This window comes from Mobula birostris, chromosome 1 (assembly GCF_030028105.1).
Source record: "Mobula birostris isolate sMobBir1 chromosome 1, sMobBir1.hap1, whole genome shotgun sequence".
NCBI lineage: Eukaryota > Metazoa > Chordata > Chondrichthyes > Myliobatiformes > Myliobatidae > Mobula > Mobula birostris.
In genome coordinates this window covers 117,454,668-117,469,247 of record NC_092370.1, presented here as the reverse complement: position 1 = coordinate 117,469,247, position 14,580 = coordinate 117,454,668, and the positions used below count along the sequence as shown (strand labels likewise).

The 14,580-nt window shown below is 41.1% G+C and overlaps 1 protein-coding gene across 1 annotated transcript in view; it reads left to right on the top strand.

Moving 5' to 3' along the window:
- Positions 1 to 14,580, top strand: part of abhd5a (abhydrolase domain containing 5, lysophosphatidic acid acyltransferase a) — a 29,940-nt gene that overhangs the window by 1,063 nt on the left and 14,297 nt on the right. Inside the window, exons 2-4 of the mRNA XM_072260908.1 lie at positions 5,962 to 6,047; positions 8,101 to 8,473; positions 13,358 to 13,512. Coding sequence (XP_072117009.1) covers positions 5,962 to 6,047; positions 8,101 to 8,473; positions 13,358 to 13,512 — 614 coding nt within the window. The remainder of the gene's footprint in view (positions 1 to 5,961; positions 6,048 to 8,100; positions 8,474 to 13,357; positions 13,513 to 14,580) is intronic.

The following is a 14,580-nucleotide window of genomic DNA, read 5'->3' as shown; positions in this document are numbered from 1 at the left end:
GTTTGTGTTCAGAAAGCAGTGATTTCTGTCACTGATAGTTGACGAGAAATAAGCAATAAGGCAACTCAGAACTGTTTTGCTCACTGCGGTTTTAGGCATTCAGACTTGGAAATATCAAACAGCGACAAGTGAAAATGAAACAATTTCACTACTTCATCAAGTTATGAACTTGAAGGTACTGAGAATGATTTTGGCTGTTACCTCTGGTCCCTGCCGGACACTGAGCTCTCACCTGTACTCCATGTAGTTGTTTTGCATGCAACCGCATCCACACCCTGGCATACTGCTTCGACAGGCGGGCTAAACTGGGTGAGGGTAGCTGGCAGGTCATACACACGGTAAGATAGGGACATGCCTGTCCTGGCATGTGAAGTCAGCTCCTGCGGACTGGCAGATGAGATCTACGGTGAGATCCAACAGCCAGGAAGGCAGTTCTACAATGATACGTGGAGAACGAAGGGCATGACGAGGCACAGAAGCCATGGTCACCCACTACACCCAGGGGAGTCTCCAGTTGTGATGTCTACTTATTCCATTGGACTTGGACTTCCGAGGTCGGGAAAGTGGAACTGCCCCAATGGCTTTTCCACTTAAAACTCTCCCACACAGGTTTTCATCGTCAGATACAACAGACAACTACCCGTAGTATTGGTTAAAAACTCTCCCACACAGGTTTTCATCGTCAGATACAACAGACAACTACCCGTAGTATTGGTTAAAAACTCTCCCACACAGGTTTTCATCGTCAGATACAACAGTATTGGTAGTGTTCTAATTTGTTCTGTAGTTCATTTAAGTACATAATTTGTTACTCAGTTAAACTGTAGCTTGTCTTTTTTTATTCCTTTTTAGCTACATCCATGAAACTAGCTGAATAGGGCAGCCACTTAATTAGGCCAAAATGTACTGATCCCGATGTGCCTCGATGTAACCGGGATCTACTGTAATTGTTACTCCAGTTCTGATGCAATACAAAAAGAAACAATAAGATGAAGAATACAATAAATATAAATGAATACAATAGCTTATAAAGAAAGATTGATTGTAGGTCCTTAAAGTGACGCTTGGCACAGGAGTGTCTCCATAAGGTGGCTGACAGGAAATGATAATGTAGTGGTGTTGGGGAATGTGGAGGGGTGGGTTAGTAGGTGGAGGTGTTGATCAGCCTTACTGCTTGGGGAAACTAACTTTCCAAATCTGGTGGTCTTAGTGTGGATACTACGTAGCCTCCTTCCTGATGGGAGTGGCGCAGACAGTTCATGAGCAGGGTGGGTGGGATTCTTCATGATGTTACCGGTCCTTTTCTGGCACCTTTCACTATCTATGCCATTGATGGTATATAGGCCGGTGCCGGTGATGTGTTGGAGAGTCTTCCTGTCCGCCGCAGTGTAGTTTCTGTACCATTCGGTCATGCAGCATGTTAGGGTGCTGTCTATTGCTCATCTGTAGAATGGTAGGAGTATAGACGTGCATCGCCCGGCTCGCTTCTGTCTCCTCAGAAAGCAGAGGCATTGGTGAGCTTTCCTGTTTATATGGAATGTGTTCTGACACCTTGAGAAGTTGCCCTCTATACAACATATAATATTACCTAAAGTGAGAATGATCCTGTGTCCTTGACATACTGTAGAGTAATACCCACAGCATAGAACTGAGCATTAACTCTTTGTAATATATATAATTTATTTTACCCACTGAGTGGAAATAAATATACATCTTTTATATAATGCCTAATGTGTGGGACTGAATGTGCACCTTGTGAATATGATGTACAGTAAAGCCCAAAGAGTGGGGCTGAGCCTACACCCTGCATAGAGTATTATACAGAGTTCAGCAGACAGAATATCCGAATATTCATCAGACAGACAGTATAACATACCACGGATTCGGTGAGTTGGACTCAATGCATTTCCTGTGTACAACAGGCAGTGTGTGAGTTTCAGCATATTACTTTTATATAATTCACAGTAATAGAGAGTAGGGCCCTAAATTATTCTTGTTTAATATGCACAGTTAGATTAAATTATTGGGTGTGATTGCATTCTTATAAATGTACACAAATTACCTAAGGAGAGGAAGAGAGTGTATAATCTCCAGTGTTATCAGGTGGGATTGTGCTCCCTTGATACAAAGAGTGGACACCCTGAATATAATCTTTAATTCAATTAACTGTATCAACTGGAATACAATTGTTTTCATTATTTTAGATGCTTAGATTAGTGCCTTTGCAAATGGCTGTTAATTAGTTTCATCTTGTTTCCTTGCATGAACCTTTTTATTGGGATCAGGTTGTATTGTATAGGTCAGTGGGAGGAAGTTAAACGCTGATTGTCACTTTTTGTGAGGTTGGAAGAGTGAATATTCTACATCCCAGGTATGTCCAGTAAGAACGAGTGAAATACTTGTTTTTAGGTTGTGGGGCATAGAGATGGATTCAATATTCAATATGTACAGTGGGCACAGGACTGGGATTGGACTGTCACTGAAACTAAACTGTTGATTAAAGTAACCAGGACTTAGCCGGTTTATGATTGGTAATCCTCAATAGATTCACCTATGATGCAAATCTGCTGGTATAGCTGCAAACCTCTTTTGGGGTTTCTAAGTTTTTAATTTGTCTGTGAGTAAATAACTTGTAAGGAGTGGAAGCAGAGCGATGTGTTTGGAAGTCAGAGTACATTTAGTGTACCAACACCAGCAGGAGATTGTGGAATAGTAACATAATCCTGGATGGGTCCAAGACCAAGGAACAGCCCGAGGCTTGGATGATTTAAGCACCAGGCCAGATTGAAAAGGTCAGGGTGTCAGGCGCTGTTGCACAAGGTTTACTCACCTCTGTGCTGAACTGAGGAGTGGGCTCCTGAATTGGCTGCAGTGTTGACTGACTTCATGGCTGTGTACTCACTCCCCTGAACTTCAGTTCTTGCTTGCTTTTGTTGTTTGCATGATTTGTTTTTTTTTCCTGCATGTTGGGTGTTTGATGGTCTTTTAAATGGGTTCTATTGGGTTTCTTTGTTTTGTGGCCGCCTGTAAGGAGACAAATCTCAAGGTTGTATAATGTATACATACTTTGGTAATAAACGTACTTTGACTTTGAAAAAGGGTTTCATTTGGAAGCAGCAGTACCTTTCACATTGAAAGAGCTTGAATCTACCATCTTGCTTATTGCAAGAGATTACTTGGCTGTTGGACGAATTGTTCTGTCTGTGATTGTTACTTATGGTTATTGCGAATGCATATCTGACTTCGCTTATCCACGAACCATTAAGTACAAACCAGTTCTGAGGATTTTTTCCTCTGGTAACATGCCTCATCTATTCCAGGGAATAGATGAGGTCAGGTCACAGATCTCTCAGTGGGTGAGCATCTGGGGGACAGCGACCACTGCTCCTTGGCCTTTAGCATTATCATGGAAAAGGATAGAATCAGAGGGGACAGGAAAATTTTTAGTTGGGGAAGGGCAAATTATGAGGCTATAAGGCTAGAACTTGCGGGTGTGAATTGGGATGATGTTTTTGCAGGGAAATGTACTACGGACATGTGGTCGATGTTTAGGGATCTCTTGCAGGATGTTAGGGATAAATTTGTCCCGGTGAGGAAGATAAAGAATGGTAGGGTGAAGGAACCATGGGTGACAAGTGAGGTGGAAAATCTAGTCAGGTGGAAGAAGGCAGCATACGTGAGGTTTAGGAAGCAAGGATCAGATGGGTCTATTGAGGAATATAGGTTAGCAAGAAAGGAACTTAAGGGGCTAAGAAGAGCAAGAAGGGGGCATGAGGAGGCCTTGGTGAGTAGGGTAAAGAAAACCCCAAGGCATTCTTCAGTTATGTGAAGAACAAAAGGATGACAGGAGTGAATGTAGGACCGATTAAAGATAAAGTTGGGAAGATGTGCCTGGAAGCTGTGGAAGTGAGCGAGGTCCTCAATGAATACTTCTCTTCGGTATTCACCAATGAGAGGGAACTTGATGACGGTGAGGACAAAATGAGTGAGGTTGTTGTTCTGGAGCATGTTGATATTAAGGGAGAGGAGGTGTTGGAGTTGTTAAAATACATTAGGATGGGTAAGTCCCCAGGGCCTGATGGAATATTCCCCAGGCTGCTCCACAAGGCGAGGGAAGAGATTTCTGAGCCTCTGGCTAGGATCTTTATGTCCTCGTTGTCCACGGGAATGGTACCAGAGGATTGAAGGGAGGCGAATGTTGTCCCCTTGTTCAAAAAAGGTAGTAGGGATAGTCCGTGTAATTATAGACCAATGAGCCTTATGTCTGTGGTGGGAAAGCTGTTGGAAAAGATTCTTAGAGGTAGGATCTATGGGCATTTAGAGAATCATGGTCTGATCAGGGACAGTCAGCATGGCTTTGTGAAGGGCAGATCATGTCTAACAAGCCTGATAGAGTTCTTTGAGGAGGTGACTAGGCATATAGATGAGGTTAGTGCAGTGGATGTGATCTATATGGATTTTAGTAAGGCATTTGACAAGGTTCCACACGGTAGGCTTATTCAGAAAGTCAGAAGGCATGGGATCCAGTTTGGCCAGGTGGATTCAGAATTGGCTTGCCTGCAGAAGGCAGAGGGTTGAGGTGGAGGGAGTACATTCAGATTGGAGGGTTGTGTCTAGTGGTGTTCCACAAGGATCTATTCTGGGACCTCTACTTCTCGTGATTTTTATTAACAACCTGGATGTGGGGGTAGAAGGGTGGGTTGGCAAGTTTGCAGTCGACACAAAGGTTGGTGGTGTTGTGGGTAGTGTAGAGGATTGTCGAAGATAGCAGGGAGACATTGATAGGATGCAGAAGTGGGCTGAGAAGTGGCAGATGGAGTTCAACCTGGAGAAGTGTGAGGTGGTACACTTTGGAAGGACAAACTCCAAGGCAGAGTACAAAGTAAATGGCAGGATACTTGGTTGTGTAGAGGAACAGAGGGATCTGGGGTACATGTCCACAGATCCCTGAAAGTTGCCTCACAGGTAGATAGGGTAGTTAAGAAAGCTTATGGGGTGTTAGCTTTCATAAGTCGAGTGATTGAGTTTAAGAGTCGCGATGTAATGATGCAGCTCTATAAAACTCTGGTTAGGCCACACTTGGAGTACTGTGTCCAGTTCTGGTCGCCTCACTATAAGAAGGATGTGGAAGCATTGGAAAGGGTACAGAGGAGATTTACCAGGATGCTGCCTGGTTTAGAGAGTACGGATTATGATCAGAGATTAAGGGAACTAGGGCTTTACTCTTTGGAGAGAAGGAGGGTGAGAGGAGACATGATAGAGGTAAACAAGATATTAAGAGGAATAGATAGAGTGGGCAGCCAGCGCCTCTTCCCCAGGGCACCACTGCTCAATACAAGAGGACATGGCTTTAAGGTAAGGGGTGGGAAGTTCTAGGGGGATATTAGAGGAAGGTTTTTTACTCAGAGAATGGTTGGTATGTGGAATGCACTGCCTGAGTCAGTGGTGGAGGCAGATACACTAGTGAAGTTTAAGAGATTACTAGACAGGTATATGGAGGAATTTAAGGTGGCGGGGTTATATGGGAGGCAGGGTTTAAGGGTCCCACAACATTGTGGGTCGAAGGGCCTGTACTGGGCTGTACTATTCTATGTTCTATATTTGAGCTGTTTGTGGACTCCTGACTACCTTTGTATGGGGATCTAATAAATTGCTATGAATGGGAATGAGCAGGCTGTTGCAGACTCGGCTCCAGGCCACAGTTACTGAGAGGTTGCTGCCCAACTGCAGAGAAAGAAATCAAGAAGCTTGAGGCTTTGTGGTTGCAGTATTCCTTGTGACTTTCAGTGGAAGTTGGAAATTCAGCGAGCTGGGTTGCTTGATTTGCTGCAAATACTGGCAGACCTGATTCCCAGTCCTGGCCAATGACCTTCTATATTCCATTCAACAGAGGCATAATAAAGGCGTAACAGTGAAGTGCTCAGAATGCTTGATAAATTCATTTTTCTCTGTTTTTTTTAGGTTAGGATGGCTTCTTAGTTGGCTGCCAACTTGGTGTCCCACGTCTATATCTCTTCTCAAGGATGCAGAGAATAAGATGTTACAGGGTAAGGAACAATAGTTAAACATCCCTGTCTATTTGGTAGTCTTAATTTTTTTATGCAGTCTGCACTTATAGCAGAAAAGATGAAGAACGTGAAAGTAATAAGTACTGCTGCATTTATCTGGTGTGCTAGTTATGCCTTGAGAGAGAAACAGAGTCAGCATTACAGATTGATGATATTTAGAACTAAAAAACTATTTAGAAAGCAAACATGCTTTAAGTTGCAGAGAAGTGGGAGAGATGGAGAAAATAATATCTCTGATAGGGTAGAGATGAAGGAAAATTGGGAAGAATGAATCAAAATTTACATTTGCAAACAAAAGAGACCTTAGCCTCCTTAACATCTGTCACAGCAACTGTTTGGTCAGCTCCAAGGAATTGTGGCTGGGAATCTGGTCTCCACAACCCAACTCTCTCTTGGTTTCCACTCCCTATCACAGGCTTTCTCATTGTTCACTATTGCGTACATTTGCATGGAGTGCTCCTGAGAAAATAGCATCGGTCGTCAAAGACTTGCACTATCCAGGCCATGCCCTCTTCTCACAACTATCATCCAGCAGGAGGAATTTCAGAGCCTTAGATACCACACCACCAGGTTCAGGAACTGTTACTAGCCATATAACAATTACAGCATGGAAATAGGCCATCTCGGCCCTTCTAGTCCGTGCCGAACTCTTACTCTCACCATAATAACCATATACCAAATGATTATTACCCAACAACCATCAGGCTTTTAAACCAGCATGGATAACCACTATTCTGAACTGATTCAATGACCTACAGACTCACTTTCTACTCTTTACAACTCATGTTCTCAGTATTATTTTTATCCTCAGTTTGCCTTTTTTGAACATTGTTGTTTGTCATTCTTTGTTTATGTAAAGTTTTTCATAAAATTCTATTGTATTTCTTTTCTTCCTGCAAATGCCTGCAAGAAAGTGAATCTCAAGGTAACATATATGTACTTTTTACTTTTAATGCTGACTTTTCAAACCCTCTGTGTTGCTACTTCAGGCACATTTGATTTCTAGGTTGAAATGTTGACTCTTTTTCTCTCTCCACAGAAACTGCCTGACCTGGGAGTATTTTTTAGTTTGTATTTCAAATTTCTAATGTCTGCAGATTTATTGTATTTTTGATGTATGGATGGTGGAGATATAGGAATGCATGATTATCATGAGGTTTGCTTAAGTTATTTTAAGAATTTCATACTGAACAAGGAGATATGATATTACTTGAAAAAGTAATCCATTGAAAACACACATTTCAAAGTGATCTCCTACAATGTCTCTGTTGTATACCAACTAAACTCCTTACATCAAAAACTTTGACCTTTTATTTAGAAAGATGAGGGGGAAGGACAAGGCCAAAGACAAAAATTAAATTTGAACTGGTTTAAAAGAAAGTACCCTCATTGTATCCCAGATCTGGACTATTGTGATGTTTGGAATATCATGGATATTTTGAATTAATAAGCTCAAAAACTTCGAGGATTTTCCTTTAGTAACATGTTTAGTTACGTAAACACGAGGAACAAGTCCTGACGAAGGGTCTCAGCCCGAAATGTCGACTGTAGCTCTTCTTAGAGATGCTGCCTGGCCTGCTGCGTTCACCAGCAACTTTGATGTGTGTAACTTGTTTAGTTCATCTTTTTGTCCTCTCACTGAATTTAAATTAGCCTTGAGAGTTTCAGAAGAATCAAGAAAGTTGTAGGTTCCTTTTTATATCTCCCAAAGGCATATGGAGAAATTTTCTTACATTAAAGAATTCAATATTTCCCACACAAATTGAGATCAGAGGCATTGACACAGCACTAAGGAATTATACTTCCAGGGAACTAAACCAAGATGACCACACATTGGATGCAATGACTAAAACCTATCCATCACCACTAATTGAGTTTAGTACCCAGAAGGACTTTGGGCCTAATAGGTTTTTAATAGACTAAATTCGATCAAATTGAATATCTGAATCCAAGTTGTGCTGCTCACAGTGTTAAATTCAAAAAGTGCTGAGACAAACAAATCAGGTTGATTTTAATTTTTTTTATTTCGCAGGTGTCAGAAATAATTTTACGAAAGATTTTGTTTCGTTACCAAGTGGCAACAAGATTTGGACATTAGTTTTCGGTCAAGATATTCATAACAAAACTCCACTTATTCTGATTCATGGATTTGGAGGGGGTGTTGGACTATGGACCTTAAACTTTGATGCCCTCAGCCTTCAACGCACTGTATATGCTTTTGACCTTGTGGGATTTGGTCAAAGTAGTAGGCCGCATTTCAGCAGTGATTCTGAACTGGCAGAAGCTCAGTTTGTGGAGTCTATAGAGGAATGGAGGGCAACGTTGGGAATGGAGAAGATGATTTTATTGGGACACAACTTTGGAGGATATTTGGCTGCAGCATATGCAATTAAGTATCCACAAAGGTAGGTAGCAAATGTTTTGGAAAATAACAGCTTGGAAGCATTAGTAGAAAGAGTCAGAGTTGAAGGGTTCAGTAAATAGTTTGCATAAGCAGTGAGCTAATAGTTTATCACCATTAGTCCAAAAGTTGAAATAATAATCCTTTTTTCATTTATACATTCTGTTAATGATTGTAACAATCAACTGACAAGATACTTCTGCCAGAAGTGGGCTTTAAGGTTCTACTTTATTCTCAGCTAAGTAGCCATGGGTTTCCTCTCATTCCTGCTTAGTAGGCTGCTGGTTCCCCTATATTTCTAATCATTGCACCCTGGCTTCACCTCATTCCCAGTCACTGTTTCACTGGCCTCACCTCATTCCCAGTCACTGAGCTGTGGGCTTCTCGTTCTCAATCACTCACTGACGTCTCCTCATTCCCAGTTACTGCACCACTGGCCTCTACATTTCCGGTTATTGGGCTACAACTCTCTCTTCAGTCCCAGTGAGCACATACAGGTCTCCCTTCTTTCCTAGTCAGTTGTCCTCAGATTACTTCCATTTTCAGCTCTTGGTTACAGGTTATCTACATTGTCAGTGAGAGGACTCCAGATTTATGCAGAATCTTGCCCAGTGTTTACCACAGTAGACTTTCATTTGCCATTCAAATGGCAGTTTTTCTATTCTGTAATGAATTACACAATTCAGAAAATGATCACCAAATTTCCCTGTTAAAATTGCACATCTAAAATGCTTATCAGATGTTTGGACTGCATGGTTCTGGGAGTTGGTTTAGAATTTTCATCTGAGCATTAATTGCTGGGGATAGTTATGTGATTTTTAAATTCACAATGTTATTTACAATTCCTTTTACAGCCTCACCTCTCATTATATCGGCAATCTCCCCCAGTGCTATAACTTCCTTATTTCTGTACACTTCCAGTTCTGGCCTCTTCAGTAAACCCTATTTTAATTGCTTGAACATTGCCAGCCATTGAATATGCCCTAAACTTTAGAATTCCTTCCTTAAACCTTCATTTTTTTTCTCTCTTCCTTCAAGGTATCCCTTAAAACTTAGCTTTTGTCATTTCTTAATATCACCATTCATGATTCTTAACAGAATAGTATAGCTGTTCGGTCCACGATGTTGTGTTGGATTTATTAAACTAGTAATTAAAAGCCTACTGAGCTATTCCCTTTTGCTTCACAATGGACTGCATATTCATGTGCCTCTACGAGCATCATAAATGCCTCAATTGTATTTGTTTCTACTGTCACCCCTGGCAGTGCATTCTGGGCACCGGTCACTCTTTTCTTAAAAAGCCTGCCCTAATCATCTCCTTTGAACTTATCCCCACACATCTTAAATGCCTTCTAGTATTAGAGATTTTGATTCTGGGGTAAAGGTACTGACCATCTACTCTATCTATGCCCCTTCTAACCTTCTATCAGGTCTCCCCTCAGCTTCTGCAGCTCCAGAGAAATCACCTAATTTTGTCAAACCTCTTCTTATACGTAGAGGTTGGATAAACTTGGGTTGTTTTCTCTGGAATAATGGAGTGTGAGGTGGAACCTAATGGAAGTTTATAAGGGAGCATAGATGAGTAAAATCAGGAATAGCCTTTGTATCCCTACAATTGCTTCATGAGTAACTATGACCATACTTGATCCTGTGCTGTAAAACCTCTTGTGTGTCCAACTGTGGTTCCTTGTGTCCAAATGTCTATCAATTTCATCCTTTAATATACCCTACATCTGTCTGTGAAGTATTGTTTCAGTTCTGAATGTCTGATGCTTGATTCTTTGCCCCCCCCCTCTCTTCCCCTCCCTTCCCCTCCGCTATTTATAGAGTTTGCTATTAGGAGGAAATTGCTTCTTGGCACCTAACTTGCCAAAACCTTTCAAAATATTTTATAACTTACTGAGATCATCAGCCATTTTACTCAACCTGTCCTCATTCCCCTTGTCCCAGGAATCAGTTCAGTTTATTGTTGCTATGTATACCCACAAGTTGCTTTACATTGTATGTTGGGTGGTATTGCGATTTTATTTTTCTGGAACTCTACCTAAAGTTGTCACTTGTGCTGTTAGCAAAGGACTTGCGTTCCAGTACCCACTGACAAATTCTTTCTGCCTGAGAAAGACATCTGTGAGCTGTGGAGTTAGAAAAATACATTCAAAATAAAAATGATTAGCTTTCAGATTTTGGTAAGATTTTTGGCATTCAACTATTTTGAATGCAGGTTTATTTTCGTATCACTTAAAGTAATGCAAGACAGGAGGAAATTCTTGATGCTTAGGCTTGGTGTTAAAGTTGGAGTCAGTCATACCAGGGCACACTAAATGACCTGCCTATATGTTAAAAGATCTGATTATTTCTTGTAGAAGTGGTCTAGGAAGGCATTTTTTAGGTGCAGCATGAGAAAGAAGAGGGGAAAATATCTGTTATAATTGTAATCGATAACTATTAGGTAAATAATGAATTATTTACTGGCACATTAACAAAATCCTGCAGTTTAGCTAGGGAGGGAGAAAAAACAAAGTTGTAAGTAACTTGAGGATGAGAGTTTTAGGGGAAGGGTAAAATAAAATAATTGCATATTCAAGTTTCATAACATGAGGGGCAGTTAAAGTTACAAATATTATCTTCTGCCTATCAAAATTGTATCTTGAGAAATACTACTTTTCCCTTTCCTTAATTGTAACAACGACATTTTTATTCCTGGCTTTCTTCTCCACTCATTGGTATGCTGTCCCATTGTAACACTAACATTCTAACACACACAGGCAATTGCATTATCCAGCTCCTCCTCCCTACATGTATCTTGAACCTGTTAACTATTTAGGTGATGTCATTCCATTTGTTTGCTATCCAGTTCTGGATGAGTCACCATCATGCAGCTGAATATTGGGAATCAGTGTTGCCACCTTTGATCCCAATCATTAACTCTGCTCCCTTATCTTTGACTCCTTTATTGACATAGCTGAATCAAGCTTTCAATCCCACATTTTAGCCATTCAGGGGCAAAATCAAGAAACATATTTTCCATACAATGAGTGGTAGAACTTTAGAAACTATGATAAAATGTTACTGTTTGTGGGACCGGACAAAGTCCTGTCCTGAAAAAAAAATCCTACTTGAAATGCAACAAATTGGTAATATCGAAAGGTTGCTGAGTGCTATCATAGTTATACTGCAGGCAGTTGTAAAAGTACTAATAAGTGAACAGTAATAATACCTCAATAACTGGTACATCAAGCTATGGCACAGATGATACTTATGTTTGTGCACCCTTGCTAACTTATGTACTGAAACATGCAAGGATGGGCTTTACATTAACCAAAGTTCAAAAGTTCAAAGTAAATTTATTATGGAAGTACATGTATGTCACCATATACAACCCTGAGATTCATTTTCTTGCGGGCAATCACAGTAAATACAAGAAACACAATATAATCAATGAAACACCACATCCAACAGGGCGGACAACAACCAATGTGCAAAGCAAACAACAAACTGCAAGTAAAGAAGGAAAGGAGAGGAAAAAAAAGAAATAATAATAATAAATAAATACACAATAAATATTGAGAACATGAGACGAAGAGTCCTTGAAGGTGAGTGTATAGGTTGTAGGAACTGTTCGATGATGTTATGAAGCATTTATAAAATAAATGACCCATACTAATCTGCAAGGGTGTGCCCTGAGCACAGCCAAGGGTGTGTTAGTTGTTAACACAAACAACATATTTCACTGTATGTTTTGATGTACATGTGATAAATAATCTTGAATCTTGCACGTTACCACCTCTGATGATGAGGTTAAAAGTGATGAGACCTGAAAAATGTGGATCATTTTTCACACCTTGGGAGCCACTTCTCAGCCAAGCCAGCTGCTCTTGTGTTTGTGAAATTCGTTAACTGCCTCAAATGTTTAAGCACACTCTTTGCTTATCTGAAGAAAAGTATTTTCAAAGAAAAAGATCTCTAAACCTGCAGTCTGGTGAGAAACAGTGATCACTGCACTCTAGTACATTCAAAGCACTGGAGAAATACCACTTGTCCTGTCTCTGCAGAATCCTTCAGATCCACAATTGGGAATATAAAGTCTTTCTTAGCATCCTTTCCCAGGTCAATATCTCCAGTACTGATGTCCTTTATTTCATTTAGCAGCCACTGCCCCATCTTAGCTCTGATGGTGAGTCATATCCTTTGCCTGCCTGTCACCAAAACAGACATAGTACCCTGAAAGACACACAGACAGGAAATATTTCTTTGATGTTCTTAAAATAGTGTAATGTCCTCACAGACATATGGGCCTGGAAAACTAAAAAGGAGAAGGAAAGGTAATGAGTATTTTGAATTATTTCGGCAGAAGCATGCAAATTCCCAGTGAAAACAGTAGAAGGGGTCATAACCTCCCATGCAAGCCTCCAAGCATCAGTACCAGGTTCTGTGTACCCCATGTCAGCTTCATCAGCTACCTCAGTACTCAAAAATTGGAGGGGAAGTAAGTTATCCTTAACTCCAGGGAACTGCCTGAGAAATAACTGATTAAGCATAGAAGACATTGCTTCAGCAGTTTACATCATTTGACTTCCTTTCTCAGTGACCATTGCAAGTTTTTTTTTAAACCACTGTTACCGTCAGTGACATCAACATGTAAGTTAAACCAGTAGTAGACCATAAGACACGGGAACAGAATTAGGCCATCAAGTCTGATCTGCCATTCTATCATGGCTTACTTATTATCCCTCTCAACCCTATTCTCCTGCCTTCTTCCCCGACCGTAACCTTTAACACCCTTACTAATCAAGAATCTATCAACTTCTGCTTTAAATGTACCCAATGACTTGGGTATTTGGTAGTGACATATAATAATTAACACATTTAACTTGTATGCTGCTTTCAGGGTGAAGCACCTCATTCTCGTTGAGCCATGGGGATTTCCAGAGCGACTAAGCCATAGTGAGCGGGAACGACCAATGCCATTGTGGATAAAAGCCCTGGGTGCAATTCTGAGTCCTTTCAATCCACTAGCTGGCCTTAGATTGGCTGGGCCTTTGGGTAAGAAGACTAACTGTTAAATCAAAAGTATAGTACAACAACAAATCTGCTGTTAGTCAAAATAGTGCCATTGGTTACTGTTTTAAAAACATAATATATATAATTAAGTATAATTTATCTTAATTTTGACAAGTTGGGTTTATTGTCATATGCACAAGTATACAATTGACTAAAAACTGTCAAGAAATGTAGAGGAGGCTTGACCCAAAAGCAGAGCAACAGAGACAATTCAGCAGGGAACAATAATTTTAATAATAGACTACCAAAATAGCAAGCCTTGAAGGGCCTCAAAATGCGAGAACAGAAACTAAATACAACAGGTAACAAGTTAAACTTTAGGCAGAGCGAGTGAAAACTAGGAGCAACTGTTTGAGGCCTACTGATTCGATGAGTGAACTAGTACTGTGGATAAGAACTGGGGTTAAATAGGCTGCAGGTGATGAGTCTGGAACAAGTGGCAAATGAATCCGATAGGCTGGATAGAGAATGGGAGGTGCCTGCATGTACAGGCTGGGAGGTGTCAGCAAGAGCAGGCCTGCAAGGACACCCCTCCCCCATGGCTCACCCTAATAGCCCAGGACGATCTGCATGGGTCTGGTAGAACTCATCGATGAGAGACGGATCCAAGATATAACTGGACAGCCCCCAAGACCTCGCTTCTGGGCCCTACTCTCCCCAGTCGACCAGGTACTGCACACCCCATCCATGGTGATGTGAATTCATCAACCAGTGAACTTGTACACTGCACCACTTCCACTGTCCTAGGTTCCAGAGGTGCAGGTTTCAGATGGGTAGAGTGGTCCATGGACGACGGACTTGAGGCAGGACACATGCAAGTTAGGTGTGATCCTGAGGACAGTGGCAGCTGGAGATGGTAAGGTCTCGGCCTGGAACGTTGACTATACTCTTTTCCATAGATGCTGCCTGGCCTACTGAGTTTCTCCAGCATTTTGTGTGTGTCGCTTGCATTTCCAGCATCTGCAGATTTTCTCTTGTTTGGAGATGATAAGTGAGTGGACTGATGCAATGTTTGGTCTTGAAGGGGTCAATGAACCAGGGAGAGATCTT